The 12,147-nt window shown below is 37.7% G+C and overlaps 1 protein-coding gene across 1 annotated transcript in view; it reads right to left on the bottom strand.

Annotated features, from left to right (window-relative positions):
* Nucleotides 1-299: 299 nt before the first annotated feature.
* The window catches only part of LOC112184063 (ABC transporter F family member 2), an 87,195-nt gene continuing 75,347 nt past the window's right edge, over nucleotides 300-12,147 (bottom strand). Inside the window, exons 5-7 of the mRNA XM_040513735.1 lie at nucleotides 1,329-1,457; nucleotides 749-853; nucleotides 300-646 (exon numbers count right to left, since the gene is read on the bottom strand). Coding sequence (XP_040369669.1) covers nucleotides 611-646; nucleotides 749-853; nucleotides 1,329-1,457 — 270 coding nt within the window. The 3' untranslated portion in view covers nucleotides 300-610. The remainder of the gene's footprint in view (nucleotides 647-748; nucleotides 854-1,328; nucleotides 1,458-12,147) is intronic.

Genomic DNA, 12,147 nt, shown 5'->3' with positions numbered 1-12,147 from the left:
TGATTTTTGAAAGTCTAAATAGAATCTAAAAAAAAAAAAGGTTTTTCTTGATTTTATTGGACGATGGGCATTATAGGAAAATTAGAGAGGTGTAGATAACAAATTTGTTATTTATAAAAGTAAATTAGAGGTCTATTAAGTTGAGAGGTCCAAATGCCAAATTTGGAGGTATGAATAGAAGCTCCCAAAGAAAAAATCTAATAAGGTTTGCTTCATATCGTTCACAAGAGGATCTGACAAATCTTGTAATAAACGAAGACTGCACAACCAGTTTTTCAAACGTGAAGACTCTAAATTGTGGCCAATAAATTTACAGATTCTATGCAATACAATCAAACCCTGTATTCCTGCTCTCATGTGGGTTAGCTTTTATAAGCATGTACTTGTGTTCCATATTCTGCGATTAATGAGCAAACAGCAGATGCTTCAGGTACAGGATTTCTGGTGCGGCCTCACTTGTTCCTGGAAATCTATTAATGTGCTAACTGGTATATACATACATGATCGACTAGCTGGTAAAGCGGGCCTCTTCAAAATAAACTACTTTAATTCCATCTCTTAGCGTTCTTTATTCCTTTTGATTTTGCCTTTGCTTGCTGGAATGCCTGCATCATATCTTTTGCTTCTTCCGAGCTTCCTTTTCAGCCTATAATGATAATCTAGGCAAGTTAATATCGGATTGGCACAGATTACTGCACTAAACAAAACATAGAAATTTCTTGTGGTTTCATAATGGAAGCATTCTTACCTTAGACATCTTTGATTTGGCTTTGACTTTAGGAGCCTTCTCCTCAATCTCTGCCTCCCGATGGAGCTCTCTTTCCCTAGCATCTAGATTCTTCTCTAGATAGTACTGCACATCATGAAATTTCATGGTCACAATCACGGATTAAATAAGCAACTGCATAATTGATTTCAATTTTGAATGAACTCCAGACTCCAAATTGAAATGAACCGCTACTCTATAGGAATATTTTCCTCTGCTGAGATTGCAGATAAAAGATTGGATTAAATAAACAGATCCCATGCTTTCCACATAGCAATTTTCACTTCAAACTTGAGCAAAGTGAAAAATTTATGATCATCCTATGACTATAATTAAGGGCGAGTCATCAATCTCTTAGTTCTGCCAACTCTCAAATTGAAATATTTCAATAACGCCTGGTGTTTTGGCTGCGTTCCATATGCAAAAAGGTGTTATATAATCTCCAATTTTAGCTTGGTTCGTTTTGATAACAACTTTTTTAAAACAAAAAAAAAAAAAAAAAAAAAGATTATCCAGACATCACACACTTTCAGGCCCAAGTAAGCTGACAGTACAGACTAACATTGTAATTGCCTGCATAATCTTGCAATCTTCTGTCTTTAACTTCCACTACTCTATTAACTATTTGCTTTATAAAGTATCGGTCATGAGAAACTGTGATAACAGTGCCTTTGTACTCATTTATTGCCTCCTGAAAGAACAATTAGGAACCAACTTTCAGGTAATTGATACTAAAGTACTATGAATCATTTATTGTGGAACACAGAATGAAAAGAAAAAGGTGGGAATATGATAGGCTATTTCTATACACCTAAATAGATGCACAAAAATGTCTATAATTTAACCCTACAAGAATGTCGAAAATAGTATAGGTAAGTAGGGATCGTTCCCTCAAGAGATTGTGGTCTAATCACTAATCTAAAGACTCAAAACAAAATAAACCTAAACTGTCCAGTTATAAAGATCTGTCTAGCAGACGACTTTAAACTATTCTAAATGTCACGAAAATTTACAGACAGACTCTAGACATGATAAACTAACTACTGACAAAGTTTGATAATTTTTGAAGGTGTTTTGGTTGACGAACTAATTAAATAAAAACGAAACACTGAACGACTCCGAAAATAAAAAGACTTGATTCAGGGTTTTGAAAATCAAAGATAAAACAAGTTAGAGGAATTGCATCCACCACCAATCAATCAAGTAAACGAATCATGTTCAACCTAATTTCATTTATTTATGGATGAAGATGCTCAAGTTAACCCAACGCCTGAATTAACCTATTGTTCTTCCTTACTTGTATGCTAGGTGAGAGACGCTCTACACCTAACCTATTTTCTAAAATGCAACCTAGGTTGACGCAACTCTAGATTTAACACATAGAAATCATTAAGATTAAGAAAACGAGACATCACAAGACATCATGAGTACAACGCGTCTCAATTAATCTAGGAACCTAATCACTCGCCTTATAGACGATTTACTACTCTAGAACTCTCAACGGAACCCTCGAAACAAGGCACAGGCAATGATCATTCTTAGCAATAGAATCCTAAACATACAATCTAAGTTGCGCACCAAAGAAAACATGCAAAGGAATCATCAATGTGAAGATAGAAATTAGATTCTCATCCAATAGATAAACAAAACTAATTGAAAGTCATAATAAGTTTACAATCATGATTTGGGCTTCAAGCAGCCCCCTAACTAATAAAAACTAGTTAAACATAGAAGAAAACAAAACAAAGAAGGAGAGGAAGAGAGAGAGAGAGGAGTGAAGAGAAGACAAGAGCTGTTGTAGATTGATCTCCTTTTATATCCTTAGAGGTTGCCTTCATCTTTCTGTTGTGTAGGAAATAGGGCTGGGCGTTCGGACCCGAAAGACCGAGGACTCGACCCGAACCGAGGAAAAAAGCCCGATTCGGTTCGGTTTTAGAATAGAATTTTTCGCTTCGGTCTAAAGCCCAACCCGAATTCATGTAATCGGTTCGGTCTCGGGTTCCATATTTTCAGGGCCCGAAAGCCCGAACCGACCCGAATACTGTAGCAGTTGCCACATATCAGTCCATGATTGGGTGTTATAATAATAAGTTAAATATTAAAAAAAAAAAAAAAACAACCCTAAAGGTAAAGGGCCTTTAGTCCAGCCCTAGAGAGTAGAGAGTACTCGACCTCAGCCTCCCTCTCTCAACCGATACCATCGATGCCATCGATACCATCTCAAATTCTCAGCCCCAAATCTCAGTGACTCAGTCTCAGCCGGTTAGCCCCAAATCTCAGTCTCAACCTCTCTTTCCAGTCTCCAGTCTCGATCTCCAGTCTTAACCTCTCTTTCCAGTCTCGATCTCCAGTCTCAACCACTCTTTCTAGTCTCGATCTCGATCTCCAGTCTTAACCTCTCTCTCCAGTCTCAACCTCTCTCTCCAGTCGTCGCCGTCGATTCTCCCTGAGCCTCGATCTCCAGTCATCGGTTAAAAGGAATACAAACACGGCAAAGAGAACAGGTAACTCTTATCCAGATTATATTTGATTTATGCAGTTACTTTTTCCCATTTATATCAACCTGTAATTGTATTGTTTTGGATTTTCTTGGCTTTTGCAACCTGTTTCTATAAATTCAGTTTCATAGGGAAGAGAGTAGGTTCTCTCAATTGATGTGCGATAAGGATAATGACATATGGGTTTATATATATCAGTGTTGACATTGAATTCTATCGGGGCACTAACAACTTTCTAATCATATAAACCATTGTCCTTCATGTGTAACCTTGAGGAGGTTCTAAACTGATGATAGACTCCAGTACTCACTTCAGAAATCTCCTATAAATTAAAGTCTTAGTTGTACCTTCAGCAACCTCTATGCTCCACCAATAGCAGTAATTGTCAATTGTTTCTGGAATTCTTCAGTCATTGTAATTTCATAAATTGCTACCAGTTCTCGATCTTACTTCATGATAATTCTTTCCCCATGTGTGTTTATTCTTTTTAGTATTAACTCTGCTCAATATTCTAGGTGAACGTATTAATACTAACTCTTTCCTTTTGTCATTTTCTTTCATTGGAGTGCAGATGCAGGACTTTGGAATATGAAGTTGTTGATTCTTTGATTTTATATCATCCACATGTCTATAAGAGGTAAGGTCATTCTGTTCAGTTCGTGAATTACTTAATTTGATGCTCATTACGCTTTCTTTTCTTTTATCCTTCTCACTCATTATGCATTCTGTTTCGTTCAGTACAATAAACTATACTAATTGTTCCCATATACGAAATTGGGAATTTGGAGCATGCAGGTAATTCTCTAACTTTTGTTTTAGATGAATTGCAGTGATGATATTATACTGTTTGGTCTCAGACCCTTGATGTACAATTTTATAATACTTATGTACTTTATAGCTTATACTCCTTTCAAATCTTGGTCATAGTCATAGCATTTCATGGCTTCTCCTCAGAATTCATCCCACAGTTCCGATTCCAATTCATCCCAAAGTTCTGATTCCAATTCCAATTCAAAAGCCATTGCTCTTCCAACATCAACTGATGCTTCAAGGGTTCAAACGATTCCCAAAACATTCAAAAGCTCGAAGAGGAAGGCTGGCGTGAAGAGAAAACATGGTCAAGCTGCAGCTGCTGGACCGAGCAATGTTGGAGATGATGAAAAAGAAGCAAAAGAAGAAAAACCTGCTGGAAGATCTTGGATGTGGTTGCACTTCAAGAAGATTGAGAAGCCTTAGTTCGAGATTAAGGATGGTAAGAAAGTTCAAACTTGTGTTAAACAGAGAGCTAAGTGCAATTACTGTGGAACTGATCTTGCATCTGATACTTATGGAAATGGAACTAGTTCACTTAGGAGACATATACTAGAAGTGTGCAACAAATATCCGGGTAGGGTTGATTTAGAAAGTGGGCAGCAGGTATTAAGTACCGGTGGCACTAAGGAGTTGGTGATGGTGAAATGGAGTTAGGAAGCTTGCAGGGAAGCAGCCTGCAAGATGATAGTAATGGATGAACTGCCTTTCAGTTTCATCGAAAGGTCGGGGTTTAGATACTTTAATTTGTAGTGTGGCTGTACCTAGGTGGGATGTGCCTTCTAGGAGGGTTATTGTGAAACTGTTTCTGTCCATGTATAAAGCAGCCAGATTAGAGCTGAAGAAAGAGTTAAGGAATCATTGCCTTTGCTTGACCACCGATACATGGACATCAATGCAAAATATCAACTACATGGTGGTGACTGCCCATTTTATTGATGCTGGTTGGACATTGCACAAAAGAATACTGAATTTTAGGGTGATTCCTGATCATCAGGGCAATAGCATAGGGAAGTTGTTGGAGGCATGTTTGCTTGATTGGGAAGTTGAGAGAGTGTTGACAATTTCCGTTAACAATGAAAGTGCAAATAAGGTTGCAATTGAGTACGTTAGGAAGAAGATGTTAGGCTGGGAGAAACAGCCTGTTCTTGGAGGCAAGTACCTGCATGTTAGGTGCCTTGCACATATTCTGAACCTCATTGTCAGATCAGGCCTAAAAATGATGGAGAAATCAATTGCTTCAATTAGGAATGCGATACGCTATGTTCGGAGCAGTGGACAAAGACTTGATGTTTTTAAAAAGTGTGCAGAGAATGAGAAGGTTGAGTCGAAGAAAGTATGAATCCTTGATGTGCCAACAAGGTGGAACTCTACCTTTCTAATGCTAGAGACTGCTTTACAGCTGCGAAAAGCCTTTGATAGAATGGCTGATGAGGAGGACAGCAAGTACACGCGGTACTTTGATGAGGAAGAAGACATCGATGATGAAGTGGATGAGCTGCAAGTTGGAGGGTCTGATTCAAGGAAGAAACAGAAGACAAAAAGGGTGGGGCCACCGGTTAAAGAGGATTGGGAAAAGGCAGCAGTTTTTGTGAGGTTTTTAAAGGTCTTCTATGATGTGACAATGAGGATTAGTGCCTCAAATCACCCAACATCATGGAAAGCTTTTCATGATATAGTGGCCATCAAATCGGAGATCGATGAATTGTTCAATAAACCGTATGATTTCACTGGTTCAGAGACTAAAATGATCTTGTTCGATATGGCTGTGAAGATAAGAGGGAAGTTTGATAAGTATTTTGGAAGCTTGGAAGACTGCAATCAGCTTTTATTCATTGCCTTGGTGTTAAACCCAAGGTTCAAGATCAGAAACTTTGAAAGTATCTGCAATAAGTGGCTGAAAATGAAGTCCGATGACATTAAGAGGAAGTCTGCCGAGTTTAAAGAGCTTCTAGTGGCCCTTTGTGATTTGTACAGCTCCTCAATGATGTCTTCAAAGGCTGGAAATGGAAAAACTAGGAGTGGAGAGAGCTCAATTAGCCAAGGCAGCAAATCCAGCTCCAAAAGGACGGTTGAGCCTACTGGAAAAATAGCGGACATGGAACAAGATTGGGAGAAAGAATTGGAAGACTCCAACGAAGCTGTTGTTGCACATGAAGTGGATAGATACTTATTGGACCCGATTGAGAAGCCTGCAATTCCTCATAAGTGGGATATATTGGAGTGGTGGAAGTTGAATGGTGCCAAGTATCCTAATCTTGCTGCCCTTGCCAAGGATGTTTTGGCAATACAAGTGAGCACAGTGGCAAGTGAGTCTTGCTTTAGCACAGGCAGAAGGGTCATTGATCCCTTTAGGAGTTCTCTAACTCCCAAAACGGTGGAAGCATTGATATGCTACCAAAATTGGATCAGATCCGAAAGCATCCACAACATTCAATATGTTCCTAGTATCGAGGACATTGAATTTTATGAAAGTGTGGAGGATGGTATGATTTTTATTTTTGGAATGGCTGCCTTGTTAATTTATTTCAAGTTTATAATGCAATGTAGTAATGTCTACCAAAATCGGGACAGTTTTTGTTTAAACTTTGTACTTTTGTTGTTTTGCAGAACATGCAAGGGAGGAAGGTGCTAGTACAATTGATCAGCCTGAAAAGCCATCTACGTCTAAATCATCTAAAGCTTCAAAGAATTCAAGGGTAGGTAATGCCGGCAAAAGTAAAGCAGCAAAATAAGGTACTGCCCCAGTTATTCTTTAAAACTGTGCATTTCTGCATTTGGTTGAGCCTACTGCCTTTAGTTAGTTAATGTTATGAAATCTGCCCCAGTTTTTGTTTAAAACTGTGCGTTTATTTATTTAGTTAGCACAAAAAGGGTGGGCCACCGGATTCAGCTTCTTCACTGCAAGTAAGTGGCTTTATGGCTCTGGCATTTTGGGTTGTTTAAATTGCTTTTTTGTTCTTGTCTGAAATTAGTTTAATGGAAGCTCAAGTTAGAGAAAGTAGTAAAGAGCTTAAATTTATAGTTCATTTTGGTGTTTGAGCTTTATGTTTGTGCTGAGGAAGTAGTAAAGAGCTTAATGTATAATTTGCCTAATGTTCTGCATTTCTGTTGGTTAGTGCTGAGAAAGTAGTAAAGAGCTTAATGTATAATCTGCCTAATGTTCTGCATTTCTGTTGGTTAGTGATGATATTGGATTGTTCTTCTTTTTGGGGTTATGAATTTATGATTAGATTGTTCTTTTCTGATGGGAACAAAATTTGTATGATTGCCGGCAGTGGAATGTAAGTAATAAGATTAGAAAAACTAAAATTAGAAGCCAGATTTTTTTTTGGGTTCACTTCTCGGCCATGTTTTGGACTTTTTTTTAACTTTGAATTTGTAAATTGATCAGCTTTGAAATGTGAATGCAGAGTTGCAAAGAGTTGTCATGGAGTTCTAGACCTGTTGAGCATGGGAGCCGGCCGAGCAGCAATTTGTGGCTTTGTGCAAAACGGGAGGATTGTGTTCATGTTTCTGTTGCAGTTGTAGTCAATGAATTAAAAAACGCGCCTTGAGGCGCGCCTGAGGCCTAAAAAGCGAAAATCAGCACCTAAATTGAGTCAGCTTCGCTGAGAAGGCGACGAGGCTCCTGAGGCGGCTAGCAAGGCGCAAAAGGCGTAAAAAAACTACGCGTGAGGCGTTGTAGGTGTACGCACAGCGTGGCTTTTTTTTTTTGGTCTTTTCTGAAACGACGTCGTTTTGGGTACTGAGCAGCCTATCTAGGTCGCAACATTGAGCAGCCTACATCAGTCGCCTCCCCTTCTCTGTTTCGCACTTCCAAAGCCTCCCCTTCTCTGTTTCTCATAGAACCCAATCAACCCATTATCTTTCTCAACGATTTGGCTGTCAAGGAGACCAAGGAGTTCGATTTGGCTGTAAAGGAGACCAAGGAGTTCGAGTTGCAGACTTGGGAGTTCGATTATTGGAGTTTGATTTGCAGCCTTCGGGTTCGATTTGGATTTTGGAGTTCGATTTGTAGACTTGGAGTTCGATTTGCAGACTTGGAGTTCAATTTGCAGACTTGAAGAGGAACAATAAGAACAACAACAACACCCACATCAACTGTAACAAACCAATTTCGGGGTAAATTTTTCAAAACTCTGTTTGATTTTGAATTATGGGTCATTGAGATAAACTCTGTTTTGTAGATGATCAATTCTGGGTTTTCATTTCATATTGTCTTTTCGGTTATTCTGGGTTTTCATTTCATATTATCTTTTTGGTTTACCTTTGTGGCACACTGCTGTTATAGGTTTGTGTATGAATGCAAATCAACAACTTTGAAAATGAAATTTAAAATTCATCTTGAACAACAGAAGCATTTGTATTTGAGAGACTGTTAGACATTACCACTGTTAGAATGTGAGATGGGTGAGAGGAGTATGTTTATGGATGTGCAGGACAATAGATTGAGATAGAAGAGATGGAGTTGGAATAGAATGAATAGAAAACTTCTAATCATAACACAGGCGGAGAAACGTAGGTTTGAGCTTGTTACTTTTGTAGTCTTACTTTGGTTTTTAAGCTAGTACTTACATGACACAGGCCATACTTATTCATATGTGAATTATTTTCAACAGAAACCATAAATTTGAATCCAACATCTTTAACTATTTGGGGTGTTGAAGGTTTTGAATTAGAAAACACAAACATAGTAAAGCATTTTACTCACAACTTTTCTTCGATTTTGTTTATGTACTGCAGCAACAATGAGTTCTAATACTACTACTAGTGGGACAACAAAGAAAGATCATGCTTGCAAATCAACAATGAGTTCTTGATCTTTGGTGTTTGAACTTTAAATCCTTGATTTCATTTTATGTTGGTAATTTTGTTGAATCATATGCTTCTAATACTTCATTTATTTTGAGTGAATTCATGTTCTTTTGGTTGAATCATAATGTGGTATGTATAAGAGTAGAAATTACATGAATATAGGTGATTAATACGTAAGGCTTACGCCTTATGCGCCTTATGCCTCAAGGCTGCAAGGCTCTCCCGAAAACGCCTCGGTTACGCCTTCAGCGTTTTAAAACATTGGTTGTAGTACCATTCAAACTTTGAATTTCAAATGATTGAACACATAGTTGAAATGATTGAATAATTTGGATTGTTTTCTGTTAGACAATGGACAATGTATTTGTGAGTTTGTGTTGTAAACTATATAAATTTGTAATAATGCATGATTACTGTTATGTTAATGAGATAATTGGATATGTATTCTAGTCTTCCAGGTACCAAAATGAGTGGCAAATGACAAGGTGCATAATTGTATTTGGAAAACAGGGAAAACTGGCAAACATTCTTGAACTGGAAATTGGGCCCGAAAAAGCCCGAACCGGCCCAAACAGGTTCGGTTGCTGTCGGTTTTCATTTCGAAAAAAGCCCAAACCGGCCCGAACCGATATTCTCAGTCTCAGTCTCGGTCTTACTGATTTTCGGGCCCGGCCCGACCCGAGCCCAAGCCTAGTAGGAAATCCAAAACCTAAAGAGAATTAGGGTTCACGTGCTTAGGTGGAGTTTTCCTATTGGCTCTTGAACTTAATGACTTATTCTAACCATTCGCATCGCCCATTAAGTCAGAATATGATGCACAAACTCGTCCTCAGGCTTTTCGGTGTGATTTGGGCTTCAAAACATAAATTCCCGTTCAACCTCAGATTCACAAGCAGCCTGACATTCTTGTACTAAATCGGCCATAACTTCTTTTAGAAAAATGATATTGATGAGCCGTAAAAAGAACTGGAAACTAGACATCTGGTGCTTTCCATCAATATAAAGATCAACATCTGGTTCATTGTGAGCTGGTCTCAGTGATCTGTCGAAGTTGATTGATCTGCACAGGCAGATTTGCCGATTTTGCCTTTCAATCCCTCTTTTACTTCTTTTCTCCTTCTTTGTTCAAAATACCTATAAAACAAGTAAACAACGTAGATAACGAGAAAATATACTAAACTAACAAAGAACGTATAGAGATTAACGTTATTAATATCGCATAATTATGCTCCTATCAAACACTCCCACACTTAAGCTTTGCTAGTCCCTAGCAAACAAAGAACTAACTAAAACAAAAGACACGGACCTAACGTTTTCCAAACATCTCAAAGAAGTTATAATGCCCACAACTATGGTCAACAAGATTCAAGCAGTCATGAAATCAAACTCATAATCAGACTTAAGAGCTAATTTACTTTGATAACCATCATACTCAAAATCTGATGCAAAGATAACCAAAACCAATGCAACAAAAGAAAACTCAACATCTTCATCTTTCAAACAAGCTTCAACTTAATTTCTCACAAGGATGCTCTCAATTTCTTTTCTCTCATGATTTTCTGACTTGATGCCTAAGCATAAATATTCACTCAAGTTATATGTGAGAGGAATGATGTAATAAGGCAAACAAATAGCTCACATATGATAACAAGAAAGAAAAGCTTTTTCTGATATTTTTTTCATTATGATCCCATGATTGGAATGCCAAAACTCGGATGAAGGCCAGTGACACCATATGCTCACCCCTCTGCACAAGTCTCCACAAATCGAATGCACAACTTCAAAGATAAGAAGGTCTTTATTCAAGGTTGTAATGGGGCCAAGGGTTGAGGTGTAATGAAAGAAAGGATAGGAAATAACAAAAATTCTAAAAACCTAGTGGAGCGAGTAATGAAGTAAGAGATGAAAAATCTTTAAAGTTCTCAGGGTATAACGTCTACAACATTCGTGAAGTAGGACAAAGGCCAAATTCTTCATGTTGGGCCTTCACTTCTAATCAATCTCCTTTTTCACATAGAGAATCAGATCCAAACTTTGTATTATTTTTTTTCTTTCAATGCCGAATAATTTTTTTTTTTTTTTACGGCAATAATTATTTTTTCTTTGGATCATGAATCTGATTCCCCCACACTTGTTTTGTACAACAATCACCTTGAACGGAAATATCTCATGAATATAGCTCCACTAAATCTTAAGAATAAGGGTAAAGGAAAAACTACATTAGGCTCAAGGTTTAAGGATTATGTGGGTGATGAAAGAAAAGACTAAATGTAGGCTCAAAGGGGTTAACTAGGGGGTTGCACAACTTGTGTGCATAAAGGGACACCGGTTAGTTTGGCTTTGGTGGTAATCCTAGTGCCTTCATCCCTTCCCATCCATCATGCAATTCAACCGTACACTTCAAGAGGCTTTGGGGCAAGTTCTAGCATTTGTCCTTATATAAATATGCATGTCGAATCCGAGTCTCAACCAAGGTGAATAAAAGATGAGATCAAGCAAAATCCTCGTCAAGAAAATAAGATGATCTATACTAAGCACTCAGAAAAGAAATAGCACATATAAAGGCTCAATAACTCACAAGGGACTAAATCAAGTTTAACTTGTTCTAGCATGCTTCTATCAAATTTTCAGTTATCACATAAGCCCTAACCATCTATTGCACCATAAATCAAGCATAATAATCATAAAAGTCTATTAGCAATTACTTAAGATTATGAATCCAAAATCATGCTTGCAATCATCTTGTAACCATATAATTCAAATCGATAGTTTATGCTCATCATATTGTTAGAAGACTCCTAAAGACTCAACAAAAACAAAACCTAAAAATATTTTTTTTCTTGGTTGATTTTTCAGTTTTTTTTTTTTTTCTTGACGACCGGTCGGTGAGTTTCTGACCCTGAAATAGACAAACAACGACCGGTCGGCAGACTTTGCCAACTGGTCGGTGGATTTCGAAAAAAAAACATGAAATTAAAGCCAAAACTCCTAAAACAAAAACTCTAAGCAAAATAACAAAGTGTTTAACCTTCCCCCCACACTTGATCTAAACATTGCCCTCAATGTTTGACTATGAAGTACAACAATGAACAAATCAAGCATAAAGAAAAAGATTAAACACAACAAAAAGACACAATAGAGCAAATATAATCAAAGAACATAAATAAAAGGGAAGAGATAGAGAGATCAAATCTGTTTGACGAGCAATCCGTGCTACTTCCAACTCCTCCATCATTGGGTTGCCTCCAAGTAGCG

Source organism: Rosa chinensis, chromosome 2, assembly GCF_002994745.2.
Source record: "Rosa chinensis cultivar Old Blush chromosome 2, RchiOBHm-V2, whole genome shotgun sequence".
NCBI classification, from domain to species: domain Eukaryota; kingdom Viridiplantae; phylum Streptophyta; class Magnoliopsida; order Rosales; family Rosaceae; genus Rosa; species Rosa chinensis.
This window is presented reverse-complemented; position numbering and strand designations above follow the sequence as displayed.